The 15,151-nt window shown below is 46.8% G+C and overlaps 1 protein-coding gene across 2 annotated transcripts; it reads right to left on the bottom strand.

Moving 5' to 3' along the window:
- Window positions 1-2,019: 2,019 nt before the first annotated feature.
- LOC122333307 (meiosis regulator and mRNA stability factor 1) lies at window positions 2,020-15,022 on the bottom strand. Of its 2 annotated transcripts, XM_043230864.1 has the most exons (27): window positions 14,892-15,022; window positions 14,717-14,783; window positions 14,534-14,611; window positions 14,081-14,428; window positions 13,825-13,942; window positions 13,545-13,747; window positions 13,354-13,471; window positions 11,384-11,556; window positions 10,715-11,122; window positions 10,381-10,481; window positions 10,136-10,249; window positions 9,877-10,054; window positions 9,596-9,774; window positions 9,435-9,515; window positions 9,101-9,334; window positions 8,851-8,970; window positions 8,212-8,393; window positions 7,916-8,136; window positions 7,216-7,358; window positions 7,004-7,137; window positions 6,511-6,713; window positions 6,214-6,441; window positions 5,833-6,066; window positions 5,202-5,426; window positions 5,062-5,122; window positions 4,106-4,183; window positions 2,020-4,034 (listed from the first exon to the last, which is right to left on the bottom strand). In XM_043230864.1, exons 4-27 carry the CDS (start codon window positions 14,417-14,419, stop codon window positions 3,691-3,693), a joined length of 4,419 nt encoding a protein of 1,472 aa, XP_043086799.1. In that variant the 5' UTR covers window positions 14,420-14,428; window positions 14,534-14,611; window positions 14,717-14,783; window positions 14,892-15,022; the 3' UTR covers window positions 2,020-3,690. The 2 variants fall into 2 exon arrangements, with proteins under 2 accessions (XP_043086799.1, XP_043086800.1); XM_043230865.1 differs by lacking the exon at window positions 10,715-11,122.
- Window positions 15,023-15,151: the final 129 nt, after the last annotated feature.

Here is a 15,151-nt window from a genome sequence, read left to right as displayed (position 1 = left end):
GTCTGTTGCTCCTTTATTCTTTTTTGGAAACGGCTCTTATATTTCAGCTTTGTTCCCAGTGATTGTGTTTTCCAACACAGGAGGCATCATTTATAATCCTGTGAAAAGGGGGTTGATTTTTTTTTTTTTTTTTTTAAAACACACTGAACACCATTAGTTTTTTGGTTTTTTTAGCTAAAACTTGTATATCTACCAAAAGCGACAAAAAAATACATACCAGTGACTTTCTTTGGAAACACTATCATAAGATTCCATTTGTTAAAATTAGTTTAGAACTGTTAGTTTAACAACTAACAATGAACAACTGTATTTTTATTAACGATTATTATTAAAGATTAATAAACACTAACAAATGTATTGCTCATTGTATGTCCAGAGCATGGCTGAGTTTCTCTGCACACCTGAGATGAGTCTGAAGTGCTGCGGTCTGCATTCTTCATTAATAAAAACAAACTTCCTGCTTGATTATTTACAGTCCCTCCCACAGATGCTGCATTAGAAACACCCTTGCATTAGCGCAAACTATTTTTTTTGTAATTTGATGCAAAGATAATATAACACAAAGAAAAGTGTTACCCCTTTGTAGCTTCACTTTTCTGTTTATCACTCTCTCTTGCTTAAAGTGATCAGATATAACTTAATTCCCTCCATATTTCTGATATTATCAAAGTACGTAAGGCCGAATTTCAGCTTTGTCGTGCAATGTTCAGGGGTACAGGGGGAAAAGAGAAACGGTAAGACAGGCAATTAGATGTGAGGACCGACTGCTCTAAACTTTCATTTTCATTAATTGAATATTCATTGACAAAAAAAAACAAAAAAAACAAAAAAACAATCTGGCTCTATGGTATAATGAGAACACTCGCACCCTAAAGAGAGCAGCCCGGAAAATGGAACACAAGTGGAGGAAAAACTAAATCAGAGGTATTTCATACAACCTGGCAGGAAAGTACCCTATTGTACAGAAAAGCATTAAATACTGCTAGATCTGATTATTTTTCGTCAAACATAATCCCCCATATTTATTCAACCACAGCAGTATTGACTTCAAGACTGATACTATCAGAGATAAAATTGTAACTATGCAGCCGTCAGTGAACTATAGATCCTCTCAGGAAAAAAACCCACTCATTCTCTGTTACAGGAGAGGAAGAATTGTACAAACTTAAATCATCTAAACCAGACCCTATTCCATCTAAACTATTAAAAGAGCTGCTTCCAGAAGTCATAGATCCTATTCTGACCATTATTAACTCATCATTGTCATTAGGATATGTCCCCAAAACCTTTAAGTTGTCTGTTAAGCCTCACAAAAAAAAAAAAACGCACCTAGATCCCAATGGCGAATGAAATCTCCCTTTTCTGTCAAAGATAATAGAAAAGGTAGTATCCTCACAACTACATTCCTTTTTAGAGAAAAATAGTATCTTTGAGGATTTCCAATCAGGATTCAGACCGTACCGTAGTACTGATAATGCTCTCATTCGTTACAAATGACCTAATCATTCTCAGAAACATCAGAATTTCCTTGCCCTCATTTTCTTCCTTCGAAACATTTTGAAGATGTTGGCAAGAACTTTAGGCCCACTGACTTTTCACTGTATCGACAAAACACTGCAGCATTTCTTGAAGGATTTGAGAACGTGTTCGCTTTATTAAACCACTCTGACATCTGAGCACACAGGAAACATTTTCCAAAAATCAAATAAATGGCCATTTTATGATATTACAGTTTGAGTGAAAGATGGGTCTGGTATCTTCTGCTCAGATCTCAGTAACACTGTTCTTTGGATAAGGTCAGAACACTGCTGTATTTAATGATATTTCCCACAGTTTTTTCTTGCAGGTGTTTGTTAATGAATCACGTTCTATGGCAGATATTAACGTGTAACCTAATTCTAAGTTCTGTGTTTAACTGATGCAGGTAAAGACTACCATGTCAGTTCTTCTGTAAATGATCAGCTGAGAAAACCAGAGAAACAGCGATCCTCAACAAACCACAGAAAACAGGACACCAAATAATGCTAGTGATATTTATTATACATGACAGAAATTTGGTCATTACATAGAAATAAAAAAACCTCCTAACAGCACTTTCTGGTGGAGACTAAAATCATACAAGACCTCCAGTGTCTTGAGGCTGAACGTCCACATTATTTCACATGAAGATCATGAAGTTGACATCACAATCTGAGAGACTTGTGTTCACTGTGGTCGTCTGATAGAAGTGAGAGCACACACACTAACACTGAAACACTAAAGACGAGAGACACAGAGACGCACACACACACACACACACACACACATTTCTGAATCAAATATTTCCAATCAACAGCATGAGGCAAACGTTATGCAAACATGCATAAAATCACAGACACACGTACTTCAGCTCAGTTTCAGCTGGTACCATTCAGAAAGCTTCCAAGAACACGGCCAACAGATGCGAGGGCCAAAGAGAGCCATCCTTAAAGAAACAAACTCATGCGCTCCACAACCACGATACGGGCTACTCTCACGGACAGCAGGTGTCCGAGGACCTCGTGTCGCTGCCAGCCGAAACACTCAAAACAAAAAACACATTTACTCAAATCAACTTCACTGTGACCCAAAGCCATTAGCAGAAGCGGAGTCTCGCGCTGGCGTCTCGCTCTCGTAGCACTGCGGCTGATACAAGCCATTGTAAAAGCCATCGGAGAGCAAACCGCAACTGAACGCGCCAACTCAAGGTTCAAGTAAACAACCTTGGCATTTCCAGAGGAGCAGCTACACTGATTAGCATCATCTAATTAGCACGACTCTGCCAAAACGCATAAAAAGAAACGCAGTAAAAGCCTGCAGCGACTCAAACGACCGCTTTCAAACAAGGGTTTATGCACCATGTGCATAGAACTATCAAAAGCAACTTTTGGACCAAGAAAAAAAACAAATGTAAAAGCCACAAACTGCCTCGGCCTGCAGAACACGAGGGCTTTTCTCTTTGGCCCGCTGAACGTCTTTATGCAGACTCTCATAATGCATCTGGACGCCAATGAAACTGTAAGATGAGTGTGAATCTCCTCCAATGAGCAGCCGAGACGATTTTAAACTAAACACTCCTGTAAGAGTTTCAATAAACACAGACTTCATTCCCAATACGAACGTAAGTGATTCGAGACGGGCAGCTTCGAAAAATTTCAGTTAAAAGGGTGGAAGGCCCTTTGGTGTTGGGCTCTGGCTCTGAAACAGACTAACACAAAAGCATCTGTGAGCGCTTGAGATCTCAGAGCGGAAAAGAATAAAGTGAACTTCCAGCAAGTCATTCTTCCATTTCATCACACGGAGCCCATGTGCTTCAAACAACACAAATAACGTCGCAAACAAAAGACACGACGGCACGCCTCAGCAGATTCACCTAATGAAGGTTTGGACGAGAGCGTCACGATTCACAGTTCCTGTTCACAGCAGCTCAGAGCGACAGCTGCGGTCTGCATGATTCAGGCCTCATACTAACGCCTCATAATGAGCGACTGTAATAACGGAAAAAAAAAAATTCACAATCGCACACGGAGGAGCGGCTCACAAACACGACTGAAGAACACAAGCTCAAACAGATCAGAGTCACCAACTGAACACACAACGTCCGTCAGCCTCAGAATAACACGCTTCACATAAATCCTTTGTCATGCCAGCGGTTTTGTGACGCACACAGCTTTAGACTGGTAGGGTGGAAGTAAAGGAGAAATTAGCCGCTAGTTTAACCTTGCGTGTGTTCCGCCGGCCGGGGCTGTCTGTGACGGATGTTTTGGTGCTGGAGGACTCCACCGAGTCGCTCACACTATGATCTGAGCCGCTCTCAGATGCCAAAGCCGTGAGCAGAGCACTGGACGACCGAGGCTGACGATCCTGAACCGGCTCTCGCTCGAAGCGGATCAGATCCCTGGGCTGCAGAAGAACCGGGTCGGGCCGAAGCTGAGGAGATGGGAGGCAGGAGGGCACCGGAGCACAGAGCAGATCTACTGGAGAACCAGAGCCCAGACATAGCAGCTCCATCTCACCTGAGACACACAAACATGGTTAGCTGGCGCTGCTGACGGATGCATAGCTAGCACTAGCAGCTGGTTTTTACCGCTGGCGGGGCTGTCGGCGGCGCAGGGCTCTTCATCTGGACCAGGCTCTTCTGCAGTGACTGCAGGACTGCCACGAGCTGCAGGACACACGCACAGAGCATTTAATAATCATTCTGCTCTGAGCTGAAATACTGAAGTTTTAAATACCACAGATCTGCTCATGACATGTATTAAAAGGAATAGTGTTACAGGAATGTTTTACTCACCTCAAGCCATCTTAGGTTTATATGACTTAAGTTCGTTAAAAATGTATTCTGACTTTTTCCAAGCTTGGTAATGCTTGTGGATAGAAGCCATTATTCTGAAGCTCTGTAATCTGGGTATTTCTGCAAGTAATGCGCCCTAAAATTAACCTGTACGCCTTCGGGGGGTTAGCGCATGTGCCCTGAAGCAGACCGATGGGATTTTGTAACAAGCGTTTATAGTTTTAAAACAAAATAAAAATGAAGTGACAAATTTCTTAAAAAGTATACGTTCCCTTTCACGTCATCAGAGCCTTCACATTCTTTCTGAATTAAGAGATCGATTCTCTATCAAATTAGCTAAATGTGCATTCTTGCTAATTATGCAGGTATCACACGTCGTTGACGTGAACTGTACTTGTGATCAAGCAGTGATGGAGCACTCTTTGAGCGAGGGAAAACCACAATGTTCTGTCTTTAAAAATCGTGTTCCTGTCAGACACCTTGAACCACACTGAAAGCATTTTCTATTTTACGTCATTCAGAACGCTGTAACATCACAGATGTTGGTTATGATTTAACACCAACATAACATACTAGCAAAGAAAATAAAAAGTGAAATCATAAAAAGCAACCACCCCTTTAACATCCTCAGCTTTGGCAAACTAAAAAGTGTAAAATTCACAAGCGGCATCAGGGGTGTTGGACCGGACCCTATCTCTACAGGACACCCCGAGATACAGACTTTAGAGAAGAGTCAAGGATTCTGCTACCTCTCATGTCGTTCTTCAGGACGATGATCTTTTTGTGACCATGACCTTTAATCCAGACCACCTGTTGAAACAGAAAACAGAATGTGTTCATCCCGAGCCATTAATATGTGTGTGGAGTCAAACCAAAGCCGCTAACGCACCTGAGGCACGGCGGCGAGCAGCTCCTCCAGCGTCTTGTAGCCATACGTCTGCGGCTGAAACTCTCGGCCGGTGTATTTGCTGAAAGCGCCACAGAACTCTGACAGGAAGATCTGGTTATAATGGTAGGTGTGCAGCAGCGCACGGACATCACGGGCGAACTGGTAGAGTCTAGTCAGCCTTACGTTCTCCTCGTCTCTACCATCGTCCCGCTCGTCTCCAGAGAGCTGAGGAGCAAGAGACAAACGTCTTATCAGTGTAGCACGGTTCTGTCATCAGTATGCTCCACAGAAGAAAGCCAGGCAATCCCTGTAGTGCTAGCATGACTAATAAATGCACAACTATGAAGTGAATTGAATAAAAACTGTAAAATGAGTAAAACTTGTCAGATGGAGCAGCATTTTCTACACAAGGCCGTAGTTGATTGAGACTGAGAATCTCAGAATGATTTCATAAATGGCACGATCAGTCTGCAATTATAAATGTGATGATGAGTATAGTTCCTCAGTGAACCCCAGCTCTGTGTAGTAAATGCTGCTCCATCTGACAGCACATATCTGAGGTTCACAACGGATCACAGCGTTACTGACTACTCCACTTGAGTAATCGTTCAGCGCTAGCTGTCGCTCGTACCTGCAGCAGGTAAGGCAGGCTCTTCAGCAACTCGGGCAGAGAGATGAAGCCATACTCGCAGGGGTTGAGCGGAGCACTGTAGCTAAGCTCGTACCGCTTCCTCAGATCCTCCACTGCGAGCTGATCGCAATCCTCAGGAAGTGACATCATCAGTGCCAGCAGCTGCGACGTCAAGGCACGCAGGGACTTCCTGTTAATCAGCTGCACCTGTTTCCCTTCAGAAGTGTCCACCACCTACAGAGAGAGAGACACACAGAGGGAAAAATGCCAAAAAAGAAGGAAGTGATCTGGAGGGAAGTGTGGAAGTAATCTGAGATCTGGAAAGAGGAAAGGAGGAAGTGAAGCCGTGATCGGGAAGGAAGTGATTCGAAGTCAAGTCACCTTTACCACGTGGCAGAGCTTGCTGAGCAGAGCGGGCAGTGTGGAAGCATCGTAGTCCTGTAGGCGGAGGCTGTAGCCAAACGTCTTGCTATATTCACTCAGCAGCTGACTCACAGCAAGGCCCGAGTCCCTCTGGGCTCGAAGCAGCTTCACCAGCTGAGCCGCCAGAGCTTTGACACGCTCCACCTCCGTCAGCGCCAGCAGCCGCTCCTCACCACACTCCAGCACCTGAGACACAAACACAGCGTCAGACACCGCTAGCGCCCCAGCACCTCTCCTCCGAGGCCGCCCACCTACCAGAAGGACGTCTGGTATGGCCTCAAACAGCTCCATGAGTTTGGTGAAGCCATAGTAAGAGAGCTTGCACTGACGCCCGAAATGGTGGTGATACGTGGGGATGAACTTGCTGAAGGGCATGCGAAAGTGAGGCTGATGTCTCAGAAGATCTACCACCTCCTTGCCAAACTGCCGCGTGCGCTCCAGCTCCTCCGCTGTCCGCTCTGGAGGAGACAGACCCGTTAGCTGACTGGTCCTGCACACTGAAATGTCTTCAGACCAAATTAGTGCTCAAAGAATTTAACCTTTTTCCTGAAAGCCTCTTTAGCACATGATGCACAGCGCTCGTCTGTAAACATTTTTACTTTGAGAGAGTGTGCCGTTTATTGCTTTGATATCTGTTCTGAAGTTGTGTAATGTATTCCAGCCATGATTTTTACTTTCTTGAGATGCAGTGTGTTGAAGCACACAAACAAACCACAGACACATTCAAGCATCTGCAGCAGTGCTTCACCTCTCTTAGGAACGGAGATGAGGGTGTCACTGTCCTGCTGAGAGACCGTGATCGTCGTGTCTGGAATCTCGGCCAGCAGGTCCATCAGATCACACATCCCATAATCCACCACCTGCCAGTTCCTGGAGAAGCACCTAATATACACACACACACAGAGTTCAGGACAGAGCGGCGGTGTCTCTCACTCCTGCAGCACACAGAGAGATGCTCACCAATGATATGCCTGCGTGAAATCTCTGATCACCACCTGTTTACTGGCCTGAAACTTCAGCAGCTTCAGCAGGTCTTGAGTGAAGCGTTTGATCTGAGCACGATGGGTCAAAGTCATCAAGCGCTTGGAGCCAAGACCCAGGATCTACGAGCGCATACAGACGCATGGCTTAAGATCACAGGAAACTTCAAAACTGAACTGAGGCCGTTTACACTTGGCATTTACATGCGACCTGTATCTGGATGATGTCCACATACACACAGATGAACGGGCTACTGATTAGAGTGTCCTGGTCCAGAGGTAATCATGCTGTGATCGGATCTCAGTGTAGAGTAAACTCAATCCAGCTATCGTATCTGCATTCACAGGTCAACATCACAAAACCTCGGCCCTCTCTTGTAAACTGTCCACAGAGAAAAGAACTCCGGGCCGTGGAGTGCAGGGAGACTTTTAGATTCATTTGGATTTGTACAATTTCCCACAATTAATAACAGATTAAAAAAAAAACACCACTTCTGTCTGACTTTGCACTGGGGCATCTTCTACAGCCTTTGGGCAAGAAAGACTGATCTAATGAATAATCCAGACACAAAAATCAGCTGATGTTATCAAGTGTCCGGACTGATGGTCTGATCTAGCAGATCACATGTTAATGCCTTGTGTAAACACTGCCTGGATGAGAAGGTGTGTGGCGTTCAGACCTGCAGCACGTGAGGAACGGCCTCCAGCAGCTCCAGCAGTTTGGAGTATCCGTAGTCAGACACACGGCACTGTTTGGCAAAATGGTGGTGATATGCTGGAATGAACTTTGTGATGGGCATCAAACAGGATGGCTGGTTCTTCATCAGATCCACCATCTCTCGACTGAACTGGATCAGCTGTGGGTTCCCAACCGGACTCTTACTGCGCTGCAGCCACGGATCTGACAAACACACACAGGCCTTTTCACTTACACTGTGTATGTGTTCTCTCACCAGCACCACACACACACACACACCTGCATTGGGTGGCGGGGGTTTGTTGTGAATCCACTTGATGATCTTGAAGCCGTTCTGGGCTGTTACGATAGTGACTCCAGGGATGCAGGTGATGAGGTGCTCTAATGGCACGCTTCCCTCCAGCTTTCCCTCCTCTTCAACATTTAAAGGACCAAACTCTGCTGCATAGCATTCTGGGAAACTGTTCACATGTGCAAGAGATCAACACAGACTGTTTTATCAGGGGATGCTTTATAGATTAACTGAACTGGTTCCATAATTGACCAATGAGTTTTTGAACTAAACTATCAGATGTCTGTGAGAGTTAGTGCACATGCTCATCTCTTAGTGCACTACGATTACTCAAACATTAAATGGCTTATTACCCTAAATTCCAAATTAAACCAGATTTTATGGCATTTTACCAAGTGCAGAAAAACTAAGTCACATTTTAAGGAAAAAAGGTCACAACAGAAGATATGAATCAGCCTGTCACAAACACCATCAGCCAGTGGACAAAACAGCAGCAAGAATTTCTTGCATGTACTGTTGTGCAGAGGGTTTTTTTTGACAATGTTTTAAATATTTTTCTTGTTTGCTTATAAAATACAGTTCATTCAGTATGAAAAGCATTATGGCTATGGAGAATCCCTGTATACCTGAGGAGAGGTACAGTTCCCTCGTGACTCTGCAGTAAACTGTGGACATGAGCAGCCAGAGTTTTCAGAGACACCACAACAAACGGGATCATGTAAGAATCTGGATCAAAATCAGATTCACTGAAACCAGAAGAGAACCATTATGAGCAAGATCTTTCCCTTCAGTCCAAAAACCAACATTTACTAAAACTAAATTCCAAAACGACATTCTGAGCTCTAGAACTTAAATGAAAACGCGAGTGTGCCTGACCTGAAGTCCTGCTGAGAACAGTGTCTTCTGCAGACGGGCTCGTGGTACTCCAGTTCCTCAAACAGAACCGGACTAGCGGTGTTGGAGCTGTCATGAGAGTGAGCTGATCCTAGCGGACTTTGCCGAGCCTGAGTGCTGGACAGAAGACACACGAGCCGCCCGCTGCCCTGCTCACGCACACACACCACCTCCGGCAGCCGGTACAGGTCACTGACCACCAGCTTACGACCAAACCTGCAGCAAGCATGCACACACACAGCAGTCAGGACTCAGTTACACTCAAACACACACACACACACACACACACACACAGAGCTGTGGTCAGGAAACTCACTTCCTCTCGTAAGTCTCCGTAAACTTGTAGAGCGGAAGGCAGCTGGCCGGAGCGTCCTGCAGGATACTGATGATCTCGGAGCTAAGGAACAAACACAGGCCACATCTACAATAGAAAGAGACCAAGCACAAACGCAGATGGAGAAAGACACCACATGATACCTGAGACAGGTGAGAGACTTGTTACTGGCTCCGGTGATGAGAGACACATGAATCCTCTTGCTGCCGATTTTATAGCGATGCAGCAGGCTGACCGCTCCGATGGCCTGCTGGAGAGAACTCATGTGCACCCGAGCCTTCAGCTGATAGTCTGTGTGAGGACTGAGATCCACACTCTTCACCTGCGAGTGCGCACACACACACACACACACACACACACACACACACAATAATGAAATTGTTTCCATATGCTTAAGTTGGATTTTGAGTAAAATGTGACTCACTCTGCCATGTTTAGCAAAGGCATCTCTCAGTATTTGCTGCAGGTCTTTGCGTGACATCCTGTAGTCCAGATTAGTGACCTGAACGTCCACTCCGTCAGAGAAGGGCTCATCTGCGCAGCCGCTGGGAGACGGAGCGCTTAGAGGAGACGAGCGGTTTGACAGGCAGGGAGATGCGCTCCTTGCAGACAAACACACACACACACGTGACCTAGATGCCAGACAGCTTTACAAAACATCTAAAAGAACGGTGTTCACTTACCGTGATGACCAAGAGCTCTGAGAGAGCATCATGGGACTGAAGCTCCGCTGCAAACTTAGTTTACTGAACGCTGAAGGAGTGCTGACCTGAAATGGCTGTGCAGGAGAGTCCCGCCTTCTCTCACACACACACAAAACCACCAATTACAAACTCTCGAGTCACAAGTCACATGACAAACAACAACAGCAACCACTTTAATGCCTTTTAAGACCAAAAGACTGCGTTTATGAGTGAGTATGAGTTACCTGCGACTGCGCTGTTGTTGCTCTGCTGGTTTACCAGCTGCAGACGGGACAGTGAGACTCTGAGGAGATGCATTGGCAGTACGGGTCACAGTACTCACAGCCTGCAGCACACACACACACACACACACACAGAGCTAACTTTAACACACAGCAGCAAACGGCCAATTCCCAATGAGGCGAGAGACAGGAGTGTGATTGGAGACAGACGAGGAAGAGGAAGATGAGTCTCAGCAGCGGACGGCGGCAGGCGAGCAGCGCAAGCACAATGAGAAGAGCAAGCGTGCGATTGGAGGATGACGGGGGGGAGGCGGGCAGAGGCGGGTACACAGCTGACCTGGGGGAGGGGCCTCGTCACAGGGCTGCACGAGGAGGCGTGGCTATAGGGGCGCTCGGGGGCGTGGCTTCCGCCATGGCAGGAGCGAGAGGCCCGCAGCCGCCGGGGCGAGCGAGGCTTCTCCACCGGCAGGAACACGGCGGAGGCAGCGGTGCGCTCCTCTTCCTCCTCCGGTCCGTCCGGAGAGAAGGACAGCACGATGCGCTGACCCAGCACGTCCTCGTTCTCCATGCGCTTGCGGGCGCGCTCGGCCGCCTCAGCACTGGAGAATCGCAGTACGGCGCAGCCGCCCGACACGCCCAACACCTTCCCTCCACAGTTAGTGGAGAGACGCTGCAGACGGTTGGCCACCGCCTTGGAGTCGCGGTGCGTGGGGAGGTGGTGCACAAACAGAAGGCTGAAACTGGGCTGAGGAGCAGACACACAAACAGCACTCTGGGAGATCTGAGATGGTGCTGGAGTTCAGCTTTAGGCCCGCAACTCTCTACCAACTCCATTAAAATCTCAGAGCACTGAGTCACAGCCAAGAGCTTACGATCACATTCTAAAAAGCAGCGTCCAAGCACTGCTCTCTCTCCAAACAGAAACACCGGTCAGCCGGTCATCAGATCAGTGTTCACCTGTGAGGAGTACGATCAGGAACAGAGGGAGTGAGGTGTGGCGGCTGACCTGTGATTTGACCACCATCCCGGGTGGAAGGTCCGAGATGAACTCCTCGAAGGCGGCTCGCAGGTGAGCATGCTGCAGCAGGGCAGACGAGGCCTGGCTCTTGTGAACCAGAATCACCTGGAAGCCGTGTCGATGTCGCAGGTCGCTCAGCTCACTGGCGAAGTTCACATCCGCTGCGTGAAGGACAGACAGAAAGCTGTCGTTATGATGCTCAACACTTGCTCCTAAGCTGCACATGTGCACAACCACACAGAAGACGTAATAGATGACGTAAAGAACAAAGAGTTTGGAAAACCATTTCATTCTGTTCTACTAAATGCAAAACGCAGCAACAAACATTTGAAGTGAACCAAAACCTTTCATCAAAGCTGTCCTAAAGCCAAACCAATACCGGTCCTTGCCGTAGGACCTCCAAACAATTTAGATTACCTTTTTTTGATCCACTTCCAATGTTGGCCACTGTAAGTGTGACGCTCGGGCAAACCTCTGGAGAGTTAGAACTAGAGAACGCAGTTCACAGAAAATCATGTGGGCCGAAACAGATGCTGTAGAACTCTTAATGGTTGTAGATGAGTGCAAAAACAAAAACAGAGTGATGTGAAAAAAACATCAGCATGCTTTAAAGAAAGAGTAGCTTGATTAAGTGGAAGAAATACTGAATGATGGGAGCCATACTGACAGTGACACACAGGTGCAGTTTATCAGGGGTTGGTTCTCAGATGGGGATACGTAAACAAAAGGTGTTCCAGTCATTTAATTCTACACCAACTTAAAAGTAACATTAAAACCAAATCAAATCAAAATGTGGCTTCTAGTATAAAAACTGGAAAATTGGAGTGATGTAAACAGTCAAATGACCACAAGCAGCACACATATGACAGGACACCGCTAAATATGCAGCTTTAGCAAATCACACTGCTGCTTAATTTAAAGAAAGTAGATTTCACTTAACAGCATAAAAGAACACATCTTGACAGACTACACAGAGATCAATTAAAAAAAACCCTTAGATACAGAAACATACCCGTGCGATTTTGCAATTTTATCTGAATATATAAACGATTGTAAACGTGACATTGATTTTATGTAACAAAATGTAAAGATTTACATTTTAAAATGTACCATTCATTTTCAAAACAATAGTCAGTTATATTTTAAAACGAAATAATAGTTCCACTGAAATCTGCATCAGAACTGTTGCGTCTCATGAAGGAATCTGTAACGTTAGCTTTAAACGATTCAGTGTGTCAGTGATTCACGAACCATGAATACAGCCTCCTTACTGAACGAACGAACGATGCCTCGCTCATTTAAACAGTGACTCACCAACACCTACTGAAGTATCACTTATTGCTTTATTTAATAATACACTTAATGGAATAGTAAAAATTCACCCATGACTCACCCTCCTGTAGTTCCAAAGCTGTACAAATTTATTTGTTCTGCTGAACATAACAGAAGAAGATATTTTATCTTCCATAGTCTGGTGACCCAAAGCAGCCCGGTTACCCCAGCCTTTTGTCCAAAATACCTTCCTTTGTGTTCACAGAAAGAAATTCACACAGATTTGAAACTACTCAAGGGAGAGTAAAATGACAAAGAGTTTTATTTTTGGGTGAACAATACCTTTAAGGTGGAAAATATTGACCCGTAATGGCAAAGATGTGACTGTGGCCTAAGTAGGGTTACTCACTATGCCCTTAAACGCCCCAAGAAGTACGTCACTGTAAAGAGTTTGACAACCTCTGGTTTTTATAATTAACATTTTTTTAATGCTACTGCATTATATTATAATAAGGGTTCTGTAAGATTTTAACAGCATTATAAACCTAAAATGTGCATCATTTAGTTACATTTATGGCCAAACCAAATATAAACAGCACATTAAAAAAAAAAAAAAAAAAAAAAATCTGATTTCTCATAATATCCTAATATTTTGAACCTAGAGTTGGGCATTTGCAGACACGTACATGAAACAACGATGACCGTGGCAGGAGCGGCGTGCGTCTCTGCGAATCTCCGGAGACTCTGCCGCAGTTTGTCATCTGCTGCATTTTTGGCGGTGGCGTTAATGTGTGCGACGGTCACCTGAGCAGAAAGAAAGCAAGCCATGGTCACCTGAACACCGGTCACACACAGAGATGACGAGAGTGACACACACCTGGCAGTTGTTGAGCTCCTGGATGACGGCCTTGTTCTCTTTGTTGATGTCACAGACGCAGATGAACTCGGCCTCACGGTGTCCCTGGAAGAAGCGTTCCCGGAGCCTCTGCACCACGCTCGCCGCCGAGCGCCCGCTGGGCACCGCACAGTTCTCGATGTCCCAGAACACCCCGATGGGCGGCAGCGCCTCCTCCGGAGCACCTGCAGACACAGAGCGGCCCATCCAGATCACACACACACACACACACACACTCAGCAGAAGCAGCACAGGTACGGACCGTATTTCTGCACAGCTCTGCCCAGGCGGACCCCCAGCAGACCGTCACTGCAGCCGTTGCACACAGGGGCCGGCGGAGGAATGTTCGGCCAAACCTTCTCCGAGTCCACGTGTAAACTCTGAAAGCAGAGGAGACTGGTGTCAGGCTTCAGGTGGGATCAGCGCAGACGTGTTCTACCAGGCCGCGGTCTCACGGTCCGTCTAACTGAAGAACAGCAGTGCTCCCAAAAACACCCGCAGCGGTGCGCTCCACCAACCTTCCTCCAGCGGTCCTGCAGACAGTGAGTGTGCACAGAGTGAGGGCAGAGGTGAGGGGGTGAGGACGGGTCACCGAGAGTGAAAGAGTGCACGGCGCAGGCGCAGCAGTGTGTCCCGCAGCCGGCGGGGGTCTGCGCAGCCGAGGCCTGAGGAGGAGACCGGTACAGAGGAAGGCCTGCACCCTGCCGCAGCTGGACGCTGGCTGCGCAGCACGAACACACGCTTACGCTGAGGCTGCCCGGCGGCGCCTGCGGCCCGAGACACGGGTGCGAACCGGGACCGTGCAGCGGCGGCGGAGGAACGTCCTTCAGCTCCAGAACCGGCTTACGGACCTCCATGGAGCGGCTCTGGAGAAACACAGATCACCACAACGAGTCAAAACCGTTCGTGTCAAGTCGAAAGGTTCAGAGTCCCTCCGCTCTCTGATGAGATTCCAAACAAGCGTCTCTCACCTGAGCGCGAGCGTCGTCAGAACACCTGAGCGCCGCACCTGTCCGCCATCAGCGCTGACCTCAGACCAGCTCACACCACTGACCAAAACACCAGCACAGCAGGTAAATGACGGAAACTAACGCGACCGGCCGCCAATCAGTCAAATCAAAGCTAATGACGCCCACATGACCCTCTTCTCTCACCGCTTTCTGCGCTTGTTTTTGTTCGAGCCTGTTCCGTGCTCCGCGCGCGGCCCGTCAGTCGCGGTTTCTGATTGCGGGGAAACATTACCACACACATGAGATCATAATCTTTGGGTCAGGAAAAACGCACAGTTCAACGCATCTGATGGCAAATGTTGAATTAAACGCCGCTCACCGTCTCCCTCCGGCTGCAAAACCTCCAAGCGTTTCCCTGGTTACCGAACTTCCGACCGATCCGTGCCGTAAAGTGCACACGGATGTCGTAAAGTCAACATGAGCGGAAATGCTTTGCAGCGCTTACTTCTAAATACGAAACCGTGAAATATACGCGAAAAAGCTCACATTATCAGTAAGTAACTTACTGTGACAGATATGAAAATATGTGAAAAAACTAAACTCCCGCTCGGCATTAAACAACCCTTAGTCACTCGCTTC

Source organism: Puntigrus tetrazona, unplaced genomic scaffold, assembly GCF_018831695.1.
Source record: "Puntigrus tetrazona isolate hp1 unplaced genomic scaffold, ASM1883169v1 S000000234, whole genome shotgun sequence".
NCBI classification, from domain to species: Eukaryota; Metazoa; Chordata; class Actinopteri; order Cypriniformes; family Cyprinidae; genus Puntigrus; species Puntigrus tetrazona.
This window is presented reverse-complemented; position numbering and strand designations above follow the sequence as displayed.